The sequence below is a fragment of the Carassius auratus genome, chromosome 37 (genome assembly GCF_003368295.1).
Source record: "Carassius auratus strain Wakin chromosome 37, ASM336829v1, whole genome shotgun sequence".
Taxonomy (NCBI): Eukaryota; Metazoa; Chordata; class Actinopteri; order Cypriniformes; family Cyprinidae; genus Carassius; species Carassius auratus.
The window spans coordinates 9,682,350-9,698,767 of record NC_039279.1 but is presented as its reverse complement, the minus strand read 5'-3'; the positions used below and the strand labels follow the sequence as shown (position 1 = coordinate 9,698,767).

The window sequence follows — 16,418 nt, the reverse complement described above, 5'->3', positions numbered from 1 at the left end:
CACATACCTCGAGAGGGAGAAAAATTCACTTTGAGATTAAATGTGATTCCATAGACTGATTACGGCCTCCTGTATCTGACTCATTATTCACAGGCAAACCCAAAGAAATGGCAGAAACACTAAACGAGCAGACATGGAGGCACAGTAAATTATAATTATGCTCCGTGTAACTTATTCCCTGCCAAGCGTTTTTTGACAAATACGCTGAAATAGTGCTTTCCGTTCTATTCCACTTGATACATCACTGAAGAGATGCTACTTGTAACATGCTAACAGTGTTAGTAAATAAGAATTTCATTTTCCTAAGTCGGTAATAAGTCTGTGTGGATTTGATGAGGCATAGCGGCTCTTTCTCCTCGTCTTGTGCTCACCCCCCCAGCCCCACCCCACACACACATACAAACATACACACACACACACATTATCTTGTCCTGTTTTGCGCACTTGGCGACTGTTCCCCTAAACAGCCGCCAAACATCTCCCCCAGGATCATCAATAATGAGGATTCACCATCATCTCGACTTCCATTCACTCTGCTCAGTGATTATAGCAAGGCGTAATGCTGGTCCGGTTTTAAATTATGTACACATGCATAAAATATACACAGACCAGTTAACTAGAGTGAATTTCTGAAAATGGAGGCAAAGTCCCATTTGGTTTTTTCATTCCAATGTAAATTCATGTTCCAGTTCATTTGATGTTCACACGGTGTTGGCTTGAAACGTGTATGGAATTTATCTTGCACTATCAACAAACTATCGATGCTGTACAATTTTGTTTATGCATTATATTACCATACTATTTCTTATGGATGTGCTTGAAGTCAAGGATCTTATTCAGAAGGGCTCAAAAATAGATAAAAACAAATGAAATGCAAATGTGAGTAACATTACACCAAGATATTTTATTTTACGATATTATATTTTCAAGATATTATATTACATTTTTTCCCCCTTTTTAAATGTTTTAATTTAAATAATTTATTATACAATGAATATTTGCTATATGGAAACTACACTACCATTCCACAACTACACACTGTGTACAATAGTTTTGATCAAATAAGTCTTCATAAGAGATTTCCTTAAAAAAAAAAAAAAATGTTACAGTATAAACTACAATTTAAGTTTTAAATTGTATAAATTAACGGAGTTAAAAATGGGCTCTTCACTTAGTTGACACACAACTCGTTTCAGCCCACCCTCATCTAATTCTATATGAATACAGATACAGAACAGATTATTTGTCAATGCAACAAATACAAATGTTAGAAAGAGTTAATGACTTCACAATTTAAAAAAAATCACATTAAAATCTCATGTTTAAACAGTTTTTAATATTGCTGATTAATTAAGAACTGCAGAAGTATGGTATTAAACGCATAACTTGTGTGAATTGTTACTGGTAACCGATGTTTGGCTATTATTATTAAAATTAACCTTCTTTCTGTACCATTAGTCAACAAATCCTCTGTAAACACTGCAGGTTTAATGAATGTCGCAGGCATGGAAGTGCAGCTTTCATTTAACTGAGCTGAGTGGTCACTAAATCATCACTCATATATCATCACTTCCAGTTTGTTTCAATTCAGAAGTGACCGAAAGTGGTGATGTCTGAGTGGGTGTGTTTACTTTGTACTTTGCCTGTCCATTTCCACCAGTTTGACCCATTCATTCAGGCTAATTTGTGGTGTATGGTGTCACTTTAGAAAAAGAAGTGGTTTATACACCACCCAATCTCATATTTCTATATTCTCGCATCAAAAACGCCCCTGAAATACATCTATACGTGTACATATGCACATTCTCATTAATAGACACATATGCAAATGCACAACCATATGCAAAAACACCAGCATGCCCACACACACACTCAGCCTGCACCAGGACGGCTATCCATATATGATCAAACGGCTTGCGTAGGCAGCCAATTCACGCAGGCGGGAGAGTGACAAAGCTCATTCTGTGGGCCTTAAATGCAAGGTCCCATCTGTCAATGGTGTTTCAGATACCCATGAAATGCTACTAAGAGAAAAGGTTTATTCTCTCTTTCAAAATGTGCCTGAACTCACAATGACAGCCACTGGATTGTGCAGCAATAAAGCCTGGAGAACAAGATCAAACCGAGCCCTGTGGATAAAAACGATGATTTGATGAAAAACACTGTTTAAACCCGTGGAAAAAAAAGAGACCTGTGCTCCTTACGAAACCGTATCCAATCCCAGTTGAATACTATATTGGCATGAAACAAAAATACCACTCTTATTTTATAAATCTGATTTCATAATCGCTCCAAAAGCTATTTAATTTTCTCCTTATAACTTTCACAATTTAATCTTGCAGTATATGTCAGAACTAATGCAGGTGACTGGCATTTTTTACATCCAGAAAGAGAAGATGAGAGATTCGCAATAACCATGGATCAATAGAGCCTTTTCCACTTTTTCACAGAAGCGAGAAAATGAACGGGTACCAAAGGCCGTTCCTTTTGACTTCAGGCAAACAGCATTGACATGCGAGGAAAAGGGAAATAGCGGGAGAGTTAGGGATGAATGTCTTTACTTGGCAGAGCTGTGCTCGCTCTCTCCTTTGGGAAACCAAATCTGGTTTCCATGGCAACTCCGCCAGAGAAGACAGAGCAAGAAAGGAGGAGGAAGACAGGAAGGACTGCGTGTCCTGTTCATATTCAAATGCCTGCCTGACAGTGAGCTCCGGAAGGCATGGTTATGACTGTGTTCATGCGAGCGTAAGAGAGCACTGCTGTCAATATTTCATAGACCTTGAATATCAGCCAATATCTAACCATACATTGAATACATTACCAGAACATAAGAACAGCTGTGCAATTAAGTCATAGAGCCAAATTCTACCTGATCGTCCGTCTCTCTGAAAGTCCACGTGGTACCATTCCCCATCATTGACTTTTTTGTTGACAGCACGGGTTTTGGTGGTGCCCGAGCCCATGTCGAGCAGAAGGTACAGGTGGCCGTCCAGCATCTCAATGGCGAAGAAATCCACCTTTAGGGTTTTGGGGCTCTTGGGGTCTTTCTGCTGCTGCGGTTTGGGTTTTCCATGGCTGAAGAGGAGAAGCCCGTTGGGCTCAGTGGTGCGGAAGTCGAAGGAGATGGAACCGGCTTTTTTGGCGGACCACTTGTCAAGGGTAATGAATGACTCTGGCGTCTCGAAGGTGACGGGATCTAGGGTAGCCACGTTCTCACATTTGAAGGCCACCACACCGCTCACTTTCATTTTGGGGTCTCCTAGCTTGGCCAGTCGAGACAGCTCGAGCCTTACATCATTGTTCTTGTACACAACCTTTATATGAAAAGAGAAGAAAAACAGACTTTCGTTGAGTTAACAGCAAAAATCAATGTTCAACCAAATTTGTTCAAAAGGCCCAGAAACCCAATACTGTCGCTCCTGACTGGAGCTACAGATAAATATAATTCGTTGGTGAATTTGCATGTAATATTTGCATTTGTAATAAATGAAAAAAACTAAACAAATAAACATGTACTTGTCAATGTATTGACGAACTCCACTTGTTCATTGCTGTTAAATCCTTCAAAAATTCAAATCAATATTTTGACTATATGTGAAATCCTTCCTTTGACTGCTGCATTGATCACAAGCAGGTTCAATGACACTGAAGTGACACTAAAAGCTTATTTTGAGAGGTTACTGATAATGATTGGTTATTTAGGCAGCAAACGTCATGTCTTGCCTATTTCAGGTGCATTTTTAACAAATAACCATCAGTCTCCTCTGGCATCTGTGTGGTCATTAAAACTCTGGATATTACAGTATAAAAACAAATAAAATTCCAGATTTATAAATAAATAAATAGCCGTTTCAGCAATTAAAAAGAAACTTTGACATTTATACTTGTCTGGTGTCTCGAGATAAAAAGTACATATCCTTACTATATTTATCTTGTACTATAGTGGGTATGTAATCATTCAAGCTTCCTGGTGTTGTTTTACTATTCAGTCCAGATGGAATCAAATAACAGAGCATTTTCTGCCCTTTCAGAATGTGAGGTAAAGCTCTTTCGGTCGCTCCTCCACAAGGCCAAAACCCTGTGATATAAACCCAAGCACCAGACTGTGAAGTGTTCACGACAACACTCTTTTAATTCAGTTTCGATTTCATTTGAGCCCTTGCCAGGAAGAACATAATGGTATGCGGATGCAATAAAAGCTTATTGATGATGCTTCAGAAATGCCAATCACAGGCAGGCACAAGAGCCTTTCCAGCCATTAATGGGCTACAGGAGTGAATCCCGCCCCTTCCTCTTTTCCGCTTCATAAGCTCACATGGGGGAAAAACACAAGCGATCTGTTATAAAACACTGCACAACATGGCCGCCGGAGAAGAGTGCATTACAGATGGGAGGTTAGGGACAGGGACGACACATCTGAATGTAGCACCTGATCTGAACGATCAGGAGCCTGGAAAGCACTGACCAAATGATGAATGAGCATCTTGTGCCCCCTGCTCTAAATGCCTGAATAAATCAACCTTGCCGTAAATAAGTACTCGCATATGTATTAAACATGACCTTTGCAAAGCAAAATAATGACAAAATAAAATGTCAAAAGATCCCTTGTACTGCCTACACACAGTGGTCCTTTTAATGCCAGTAAAGCTTGTGAATGAACCAAGAAGAGTATCCATTCAGAATCCTCTTAGTATTAATTCTTGTTCATGAGTTCAAAGCACTGGAGTGTTTGTTAACACAGGTCAATGACCTCAGGCCTGTTGATAATCTGTGAAAATGATAATGCCTAAGCACAGAAAAAAGATACCAAAAGCCTACACGCAGCAGCAGACCACAGCTTACACTAGTCTGCACTTTCATGTTTTGACACTGATTGATTGCTTGTGGATTGGTTTTGAAATGAAGGCTGGAGGCTTAGAAGGGAAACAAATGGAGAGTCTGCACTGATCCAATGCTTCCAAAATTTTACAAAAAGACATTTTTTCATGTTTGTGCCTCTTGTAAGAATTTGAGAGCATTTAAAGTGTTACATTTGCATTAAGAAAGGAACTCGTATTATTGTCTATTTGATGAATTAGATTCCACTGTCTAAAACCAGGATCTACAGTACATCTAAACTACTGGTTTTCAAAAACTAGTTCCAGGTCTATTCCAAGAAATCTACAGACAGCCCCCCTAAAATCTATGCTTATAATAATAATAATAATAATAATAATAATAATATATGATAAGAAGATAATTCAATGTATAATAACCATAAATCACTATATTATAATTGTTATATTTTATATAACTAAATAAAAATAAAAGACTAAACTAAAACTAAAATCAATATGTTTTAATGTTAAATGTAAATTTAGGCATCACAATATTATAATGTACAGTATAGAAAAAAAAGATATTCATTAAGTTATTAAAATTTGTTGGATTAACTTTACATGAAGGGTTCAAGGAAATCACAGGTAATCTTAATGTAAAATAATTAGTCCACTGAAGGCAAGTTGTGATGAACCCAAGTGCAGTTAAAAAAAACTAAAAACTAAAAGTGAGCCAAAACACAAGGAGCAAGGCTTGGTTTTGGCAAAGAGATGAAAACAACTCACCAACAGCAGCTTACACAGTACAAAGACAGACAAGAGACAATGGCGACATGAGGGCTACTTATATTAAACTATAGGGTCATATGACAAGCAAGACAGAACTAGACAATCAATAGAAACAAGACACAGGGAATCACATGACTAGACAGGAACAATGACTATAAACCCCAAAAACAAACCCAAAACAGACATAACAAGGGGGCATGAATATGAAAATAGTATATATAGATAGATAGATAGATAGATGGATAGATAGATAGATAGATAGATAGATAGATAGATAGATAGATAGATATATAGATAGATAGATAGATAGATCTATCATTATTAAGCATTATTTAGCATTATTTATTTATTTTTACCAAAGGCAATAAACAATTTTGTTGCTGTGTTGGGACACATGGCGACCAATGAAAAGTCTAGTGACCTAGACTGTGTAAGATTGGACGTGATAAATAGACTAAAAAGGTAAATGCCAGTGAGCATCTCTCTCTAACTGTGGGTCTACAGGTTAATGAATAAATCACCAGGAGCTATAGCACCTTAAGTTCAACCAAGAGCAGTGCTTCATTGTCTCCGTTTCATAAATCAATCACAATCAGCTCAATTTAACTGCTTTTCATAAGCAAACCAAGGTTACATAAAGATGAATTTTTCTTTATATAAAACAAATATGGCTGGCACTTAATATCTGTTTATAACATCAAAAGCATTTCTGACTTTCTGGCAGTCCGAACAGCTATTTACTTCACCAGTTGGCGTATCAGAGGACAACCCATTCCACAGAGACGCGAGTCTAACATGTAGGATAGAAGCTGATGGATGAGACGACATATTCTCTACGGTTTTCCTCTGAGGAGTATTATGATCACAGATAGCTCATGTCAAGAACATGTGAGGATAATGGACCGATGCTTTCTCATGCAGACCCATCAAATATTGCTGGAAATTGAGTAATTTGAATGTATTTCATTAAACAGGCTTTTACTTTTCACATGAACTGAAATGTATTATTTACTTATTTATCCTATTTGTCACACTCTTGTTTATATGTTAGTTCTGTCGCTGTTGACGATCTGTGACCCATTTTCAAATTAACAGTCTTCAGATGTGAGGAAACCTCATCAGCAATGTTAATTAGAGAATGCATTTCAACCCTGCCATTGTGTTTCGGCTCCTGAGTCCGTAGCGAGTGATAAATAATTCCTTCAGTTGTTGGTGTACGTGACGTGTTACGGGTTTACACGGGCCAGAGAGAGCAGCATAACCATAATGTTTACTGGGACACATCCTAAAGAAAGTCTAAATCCTATAGAAATCCTATATTCCTGAGACAGGAGCACAGCATTGACGTCAGTCAAACATATAAACTCATGTGTCTATACAGACACACAAGCTGCAATGTAGTATCTCTCTTTTTCGTTCCAAAAATAAATTAATATTTTAGAGGATTTTTTCAATAAAAAGAGATTAGATAAATCAGTACAGTAATAAACCAGTATATAGTGAATTAGCCATATTTTTCTACCATCCAAAAAGTAAATGAATACAGTAACAACAGAATTTGATTCAATTACTGGAATTTTTCTGGATGCAATGACTTTTTCCAAGAATAATTTTTCAGAGCACTTACCTCTTTCAGGCAGCCCATAAAGTTGTTGCTAACGGGGGATCCGGGCAGATCGGCAGTGCTGGGACTACCCCCGACATAGAAAAAGTCATCCGAGCCTAGCATGGTGTAGTCCTCTTGTGTATATCCAGTGGTGGTCAGAATTCCATCCACGGATATTGTAACCTACACAACAAAGCACAGGGAAAGGACACGCTATACTCACATATAACTTGAATACTGTTACAGGGTTTTGGTCCCCCCTCGTAAGGATTTGGATGCTCGGCTTTGTTTTGTTTTTGTCTTTAATGCTTCTAATTTATGCATTTATTTATTCTCTTTTTATTGGTTTAATGTGAACCCATTTTCATGTCTGTTCCAGGAATTCTTATTAATTTGTTCACATATATGTATATACATTTTTTTTATCTTTCTAGATTTACATTTTTGGCATTAACTTCTAGTAAGTCTGAGCTGAGGAAGTCTGCGGCACATTAGCCCAGGCTCAATGTTAGTGGTGCCATTAATAGAGCACAAAAAATAAATCAGCAGACACAAAAATGGTGTTAGTAGTAGGTGTGTTTCTGAGAGTTAGTATTGCTTGAATCCAGTGCGTGTGAGTAGTTTCAGCAGTTTTCAATGTTATTGTATGAGGTAAAACAAACAACACAGCGTGCTAAGAGGTTAGAAATGAAAGCACAGGCAATTAGAGGTACACATCTCACAGATCTGGTTGAATGGATGCATGCTTCATTATCCCTCCCTCTCCACATGCAAGCAATGGTTGGTTAGAGAGAACAATTCTTCTCACAGATTAGATTGCACAGGAATAAGTAAAGAGAGAATGGGAGGGAGAAGGACACAAACACGACGTAGCTCATGAGACCAACCACAGCAGAAGTGTCAACATGCATAAGCGTGTTCACATGAAGAAAGAAAGTAAAAAAACTACAACAGACGATGATGACCGGCCACCCATGCCAGCCTCGAATGTACTGATGGAGCAGAGGTGTTAGTACACGGGGTGGCCAGGATGCACACCATGCTGAACAACGGGCCTCAAAGCTAGCTGGACCAATGAAAAAACTCAGAGCCAGCCAGCCGAGACCGATCGGTGAGCAAAACCTTATGCAAAAGAACCCAAAGAAGGAAAAGATGCAAGATAACCTAAGAACAAAAGAAAAGATGGACGGGACATAAAGAGCTGAGGAAACCCAACTAATGAGAAGAAAAAGAAATGGGGAATTTGGGCAGGGCAGGGGAAGTAAGCGTAAAGAGTACCAACCGCATTTTCCCCCTTTTTTTGTTTAGAATTGATGTCTACGATTCAAAAAAAGGAAAATAGACACACGGCAAACCCAAACTAAGAAACAATTAGAATGATATCTACCGAACAATGTAGTTTGTTTACCATAGCGTGTCCAATGCCTGAGTGCTTTGTGGAAAAGGGGGGAGAAAGGAAATTAAAAAACTGTGAACAGAACACCGCTCCTCAATCAAAAAAGATGGTCTCTTGCCAAGGTTAGTACATCAGCGTTGCACGTTAGTAAGAGGTAACAGGTTAGTAAATGACACATTCCATGGATGAAAGGTTAGTTTCTTTCCCCAAAAGCAGGTTAGTAAACATTTAAAAAGGAAAAGAGAAGGAAAGGAGAAGCAGACGAGATCTGCACCGTGGAGTTCCTCTGGGACGGATCTAGTCTATTCTGTTCTAAACACTGTCTCTTCCTATTCCTGGCTCTTCGCTAACTTTACTGATGACAGAATGCACCAGAGCTTTTTATGCTTACTGCCTGTCCTATCCAACTTTGTGCCAGACATCTAGGAGCTTTTCCAAGTCTTGACACTTCAAAAGTGTTCTGCACTGACAGGTGACGTACTCATGTAATGAAGTGAGAGGTGGCGCTATCAAATAGTGACAGTAAAATATGGATGCCGTAGCATCTGAGATTGAATTTAAATATTAGTCAAGGGGAACAGGGTTAAAGGTATGTTGACTCATGTCTGAAAGATGAATTCATGGCTGCTACATGAATACTTTAATATGGGAAGCATCGTTTTACATCAGCTCTGCTCTCTGCTACATAAATTAGCTCTAGTGCTAATTTAAAATGATAAAAGTGCACCAAATTCCTAGAACTTTCTCTTTTAGTCCAGTCTTTAAGCAACTTTCAAATACATTTAAAAAATTTATATTTTAAATGGGTGTATTTCTTGATCAGGGTCGGAAATTAACAGGGGGCTTGGGGCAAAAATGCCACCAAAATGAACAAAAATGCCCCTCAAATTCAAGATTAAAGAGCAAAAATTGCCCCCTGCACAATTAAGCTAGATCAATTACATCTGTCATGCAAGTAAAAAAGTAAAATGAATAAAAAAAGTTGATTTCTGCATTAGATTTACAGATCCGCTCACGTTGCATTATATTTCTTTTTATGCATTGCTTGCAGTGTTGAGTGTTACAAACACTGGCACACATTTCTGTGGAGTATGACGTCTGGACTCGTCACCACTGAAAACGCCGGAGTTGTTCAGTGTGCGCTCTCATTGACAGAATTCTGAAATCTGAAGTTGCAGATTCTCTCATCATAAACAGTGCTTCAAAGTTGTAAGTAAGAGACTGAATTAGCAGTGTAGATAGCTTTAGTGATTATATCCCCCCAAAAAGCTTTCTATTAATCAACATTAATAATCATTATTGCAATTTCAAGAGCAATAATCAACAATCATGATATTGCAGCTTCACCCTGTAATTAGTTTTAATGTACGATGTAATAGATGATTTACATTATGCAATATGTGTGTAATTAGATGTATATGTGGAGCATTAAACAGTCATACTTTATTAGTAACAGTCTACAGTATTGTAACTGATTGAAGTAACTGGTTAAATTTAAGTAAGCATAACACATATTTGATTATGTAAATTCCCCTTACAAAGGTCAAATTGCCTCTGGGAATCAGTTCCAGAGGGCAAATATTGCTCCTTAATGGAAAAGTTAGTTTCTGACCCTGGTCTTGATTTAAGTGGTTAAATACAGTTAAATAATGTCTGAGGGTTAGTTTGATGCTGCTAATCTGAATCTGAATGTATCCAATCTCGACCTCTGCCGTTTCTGCGCGGTTACCTGACGAAGGTTCCTGGTAACCTTCACATCATGCCAGGCATTGTCATTAAATTTCCCATTGACGGGCTCCACCAGGGCCTCGAAGGCCCCAGAGCCCAGGTTGATGACCAGTGAGACGGCACCATTCTTCAGTGCCAAGTTGACGTAGTCTGCGGATTTTCCGGTGTGGAGCATCAGTCCATTGCGCTGCAGGGTCTTGAAGGAGAGCGTAATCTCATCGCTACTGCTCTGGATGGGGTTTGGGGATAGGTCATAACAGAAATACTCTGAACCCTTGAAGGTGGCCACGTACTCCTCTCTCTCTGCAAGAACATGGAGAAAAAAGCAGATAAGCTGAGAGCAGACCAATGTTTTTTTTTTCCTTTCTATTAAAAGAGATGCATCAATACCAAAGCAAGCAAGGCAATATAGTGCAAAATAAAAGTCCAGTTAGAAAGATAAGCAAGTATAGGAGTCAATAACGTTTTTTTTTTTTTTTTTTTTGCCAATATATTTATTTATTCAACAATACAATAAAAATGCAATTCATAGATACAATAAAGAATCAAACCTCTTGTATAATAAGCACATTTTTAATTTCTGAAATAACATTTGATATTTTTGGGGCATAAAGATGTCAAGGTGATATAATGTAGCTATTCTTTATGAAAAACTTGTTTAAAAAAGAAACTTTCTCATAATCCTTTATTAATATTTTTTTAAAGATTATGGAAATCTTCTGACTGTGAAAACAATAGTAATGTGCTCCAACCAACATGCAAGAAAAAAAGGAAATGATATCACAGAAAGGACACCTGCAGACCCTCACGACTGTGTGTCAAGATAAATATGTTTCTTAAAATATCAGATCATCTGAACTTTTCATAACACGGCAAGGTTGTAAAATGCCATGCAACTGTGGCTTTCCAAAACCTTACTTATGAAATAATAATTCACGATATAACAAAAATCAATAAATACATTTTAGATTGAAAAAAAAAGAATAAATAAAAAATACGCATGTACTGTACATTTAAGCAAAATGTGATAATAATTCCCATTTTGTTACATCATATGACTTTTTTGGAGTCATTACATTGAAACCTTTCTTGAAAATGGTTTAAAAAAAATTCCAAAACCGTATGAATCCAACATTAAATCACCTTTTCTTTGTAGGGGATTCTTTTATATGTCATTTACCCTTTAGATATGTGAGCATATGGAGCCCTCAATTACATACATAGTAATATGGAGTAGATGACTTACCGTTATATAATCAGCTTCCATGCTTACTCGACACAAGACTTGCTAATTTCAAACAACCTACCTGTACAAAGGCAAAAGCTAAGTCTAAAGTCATACTAAAGGGGTCAAACGTAGTAGGAACCCACCACAGTCAATCTGAGAGATTGATTGCTGTCAGTATGTGCAAACACAGCTAAGAGATTGAGGTCAGAGCCATCTTGCTCATAAATGAGAACCAAGGTCCTTGATGATTGTGGCCATAAATAAAGCAGCCACACATATCAGGACATAATTACCAAATCAGTCAGCGAGACCCATTACTGTAAGTGTGCTGGCACAGAAACCAGTCGCGCACACTCTCACTCCTCTTCCCATTTGCACAAACAACTCCTACTGTCACCCAGATCCAAGTGTATTTTGGGAACTTGGTTAAAATATAAACTGAAGAGGCGCCCATTAATAAAGTGCAAAGTCCTATCTCCACAGCTACTGGTAAATATAATTTCATTATTACAGAGCAGAACTGAGTCTACTTCTCATCAGGAATATTAATGAGTTTAACAGGCAATTTACAGCAAGACTGAACCAAATTACCATAAATCCAGGAATCTGCAACACAATTAACCTAACACACCATAAGACCAGCTCATTTGCTCTGGAATTATCTGGAATATTCTTAAGATAAACCCTGGAGATATCAACAAGGCTCATTTACTCCATCTCTTTCTCCATCCTTCATCACCCTTCCTGGTTCCAGTACTAGTTAAATAAGCTTTTTTCCTCAGCTGATGAAGTGTTTGTGTGTGTGCACAAAGAGCCAAAGGGTGGTGCTGTATCTGGCTCTCTTCCACCTCCTCTATATACCACTGAGTCAGCTATAAAAGTGACTCAGTGCAGGAAGGCGCCCACAGAGTCGCGCCAGCACACACAAACTGGCTTTTGCACCAACACACACACACACTGGGCCATACACACGCTGTTTCACACAGGTATGTATATATTAGATGCCCATAATAACAACAAAATCCCCTCAAATCCCCATTTAAATGCCAGTAACAGAGTGCTTTATGAGTCTTTCGGCACCATCAGTCTCTTTTGGGACTTCCCTCTCCAATCTTTCATCAGATTTGATCTCTGCAAATACTCTTAGTAGGAAATCAAATCTTCATCTTCAAGGGCAAATAACCAAGAAGGCTTATTTAAATACAGCATTGCTGCTATCTGTTGGATAAAAAGGACCTCCAATCACTTCTTTGCTCAATAGCACATAGCAGTTTGCTCTGATTTCTGTATAACATATGATGTATTTTCTGTTTGTGCTTTAAAAAGCCATATCCTACCTGTTATCATTTATCTTTGGCAGTGTCTGTTTACACCAACCGTAAAGGCTATTTTTTTCTAACTGCCACTATTCAGGCAATTTACCCTTCGTACACACAGCACATTACTTCCATTTGCTCTTAATGCAAACAAGATGATATTTGTTGCTATTTGCACTTGGTGGAACCAATGTGTGCCTCCATTTATACTCAATGTACTGTTACTTTTTTCCTGCACTGTAGGCTATCTGTAGTCTGTTTTCATGTTAGTCAATCTTCCTGCTGCAAAACCAGCTGTAATTTAGTATAACATTATATGTTCTATCCTTCCTCTTCTTTATATGATTAAACTGGCTGTTTTTGATATTCTGCCTTTAAGACAATATGTTGGGTGTCTGCTATGATTGGTTAGACTTTTTGAATGTGAAAGGATTGCTTGTGTATTTGCTGTCAAGTCCAATATAATTGGCCCTGCCTCATCTTTCAATAACAGCTTTTTTTGTAAAGCTTGCTTTCACATTCGCCAAACAATCTGCACCCAAATGTGTCACACAAAATGCTAAAGTAGGTCCTTTTCTTTGTAGGATCGAAGTACGATCCATGACATCAAATGCTGAATAATTTGTCTATCAACCTACTGACACTGCACTTCTACCCCATCTGCTGCTTTAACTATTAATTTGGAACAGCGGCATTATGACATTTTTAATCAGCATTCTGCTGTTCATACATAAATAAAATAAAAAATCTTATTGTTGATATTTTTTAGGAAACTGTAATCCTTTTTTTTTTCAGGATTCTTTGATGAGTATAAAGGAACAGCATTTATTTGAAAGAGAAATATTCTGTAATATAATTTAATTCTGTAATATATTCTGTAATAAAGCATTTTATTACACAATGGCACTTTGAACTATAATATTTTTCAGTTAACTTACAGAATAAGTATTGACAGCTTTTAAGACTTTATTGGTCGTTTTTGGGTTTTAATAATGAGGTCCAAGGTTAAAGGAAAACGGCAACATTTTTCCATATTCCACTATGTTCTTCCATCAACTTTCTTTTTTCCTTTTCCCATCTCAGTGCATGCACTCAATCGCTGTAGCGCATGGTGCCACTATGCTAGCATTTAGCTTAGCACCATACATTCCTTAGAATCCAAACAAGGATGAATTTAGAAGCTACTAAACACTTCCATGTTTTCCCTATTTAAAGATGGATACATGAGTAGTTACACAAGTAAGTATGGTGACACAAAATAAAATGTGACAATTTTCTAATAAAAAATGATAACTATAATGTATGGTGGAAGAGCACTTTGCAGTTCTTCGACCTCGGCACAGTATTATCATCACTCCTGAAAGCTCCTCACATTGGTTGATGAAAGTTAGAGGGAGAGGGAGTTTAACAGGAGTCATACGATGTACGCCTGCGAATAATGGACATATATATGGCTATACAGAATGTTTTTTAAAGTCTTAAATACAGAATGATTCTGTATTATGTGTAATGGATTTCAGTGATGTCCGAAGTTAATTCTGAGAACCACTGCTTTAGCTTCTGTTCGCACTTATAGAGTGATGTCTTGTGTGCTTCTGACTGAGCAATTATCTCTTCATCAACGTTGGGGGCAGCATGTCTGTGGGCTTGTTACCTCAAAGCTGCTATAGGCGACAGCCTGTGCCAAACAGCCAGTCAAGCATTGAGAACTCCCATGTTACAGGAAGACAAGCTTGCACTATGTTTCCCCTTCACAGTCTGAAAGAAGAGCTACGAAAAGCCATTATTTAATGGCTCCCCAGTAAGGGTGGGATATTTACAAAAAAAAAATTACACTTCTGGCAATAGTGTCAACTTTAATTATCTGTATTTTGCTGCAAGTAATACTCACAATATGACAGAATTTGTCTAATTAGCAGTACTGCAGCGGTGGTGATGAATTAATACTTGTTTTTTTCTATTCAACAACAGAAATCTCATAAAGTCATTTTGCCATACCCATATCTTTTTCCATTCGAGCTTGAGCTGTTTTTTTTTTTCTTCTTCTTTTTTTTTTTTAATGGACATACAGTAGTAAAAAGAAAATAATAATAATAATAATAATGCCAACAATGCTTTACAAAACACAAAACATTACTAATTGAAGGTGAACATAAAACTATATGTCTGAATATGTCTTCATAAATCTACACCAAAATGATCAAATCAGAATGTGTCTAGTTAAGAAAATCACAGCATCTTCTCTGACTGTATTTTTAACTATACGTGAACATTTGATGACAGACTGAACAGGGACTAGGCACCAGTTAAACTGCCAAAGACGTCCACATTGATTTTTCATAAGATGAAAGTTCGCTCACAGTTATGGGGAATTAATATGTAAGATGAAGTAAAGCAACTTCAGCACTAGCCCACAGACTTTTTTGAATTTGTAATCTTTAGAGAAATACTGCACTGTCATTGAATAAAGTGTGAATGATTCACCTGTCAACCATGTACCTCAGTGGCCAGTGCATTCATTTTATCTGTATGCTTTGATTCTTCCTCTCTTTGTGTTTTAGCCAAAAGACCTTTGCAGGCTCTCCAGAGGTATGTTATGGCGAATCACATATAGCTTTACCACCATGGTCCCATTCACGCTGTAGGGAATACAAGAGCGGAGATAAACGACAGTGGGGCTGAAAGGGAGACTGAGGCTCTGGGCACAGATAAATCTAGTTGGAGGATACACTTCTTCAAGCTAGCCCACTAGATCAAGATTGCTTACAAACCCTTTCAAGTAATAGCTTAGCTGCTTGTATTTTATCTGCTTGAGAAAGGGGGTGGGGTAACAGCATACAGTTAAACACAAGCTATCGTTCTTTTATTTAATAATGACGTCTAACTGGACCACAGTATTAAATCACTCCACACAACATTCAATAGCCTAACTGTTTGGGGTTTAAAAATGACCACAGCTGTTCTGTTTTTAAGTTGGAATTAAAAACAAAGATTATACAATGCTTGCTAAATAAAATACAATGCTTGTTTCTTAATCATTTTTTGGGTCCTGTTTTGCTCTAGCACATCAAAATTTCTCACAAGATATGATATGAATGGCATAGCTTTGGAAGGTGTAATGCAATCATGACAGCTGAAAGTAAATCTATGATGAGGAAGTTCACTTTTTGAATGTGTAAAGGCAGTATATGTAAATATCATCTTGTTGAAACTTACTGTACATCAAGTTCTTTGACATAAAATGGGATGTTTGAACATATTTTTGAAATACTTTTGACTTGACTGCTTTTGTTGTTTTGATAAGTGCATAAACTGATTTTTAATTCTGCATTGCCAAATTAGATATATTATGCCTTTTTTTTTAAGATGCATGGCTTCAGTCTTTCCAAATGTAACTTTTAATTTAGTGTGTTTCTTGCCATTTCTTTGTAATCAAATTTTGTATTAATTTCATAGGGACAATTTTTTCACCAACATTTTTTTTCTTAAGTATATCGAAAATATAAGCAGCTTGTTCATTCTAATAAATATCTTATTT

The 16,418-nt window shown here is 37.3% G+C and overlaps 1 protein-coding gene across 18 annotated transcripts in view; it reads right to left on the bottom strand.

Annotated features, from left to right (window-relative positions):
- The window catches only part of LOC113056121 (neurexin-1a-like), a 177,795-nt gene that overhangs the window by 98,779 nt on the left and 62,598 nt on the right, over positions 1 to 16,418 (bottom strand). For 16 of the 18 annotated variants that reach the window (XM_026222655.1, XM_026222639.1, XM_026222648.1 and 13 more), the window contains 4 exons: positions 10,338 to 10,639; positions 8,621 to 8,644; positions 7,234 to 7,395; positions 2,870 to 3,314 (listed from right to left, as the gene is read on the bottom strand). In XM_026222655.1, coding sequence (XP_026078440.1) covers positions 2,870 to 3,314; positions 7,234 to 7,395; positions 8,621 to 8,644; positions 10,338 to 10,639 — 933 coding nt within the window. The remainder of the gene's footprint in view (positions 1 to 2,869; positions 3,315 to 7,233; positions 7,396 to 8,620; positions 8,645 to 10,337; positions 10,640 to 16,418) is intronic. The other 2 variants (XM_026222656.1, XM_026222646.1) reach the window with 1 other exon arrangement.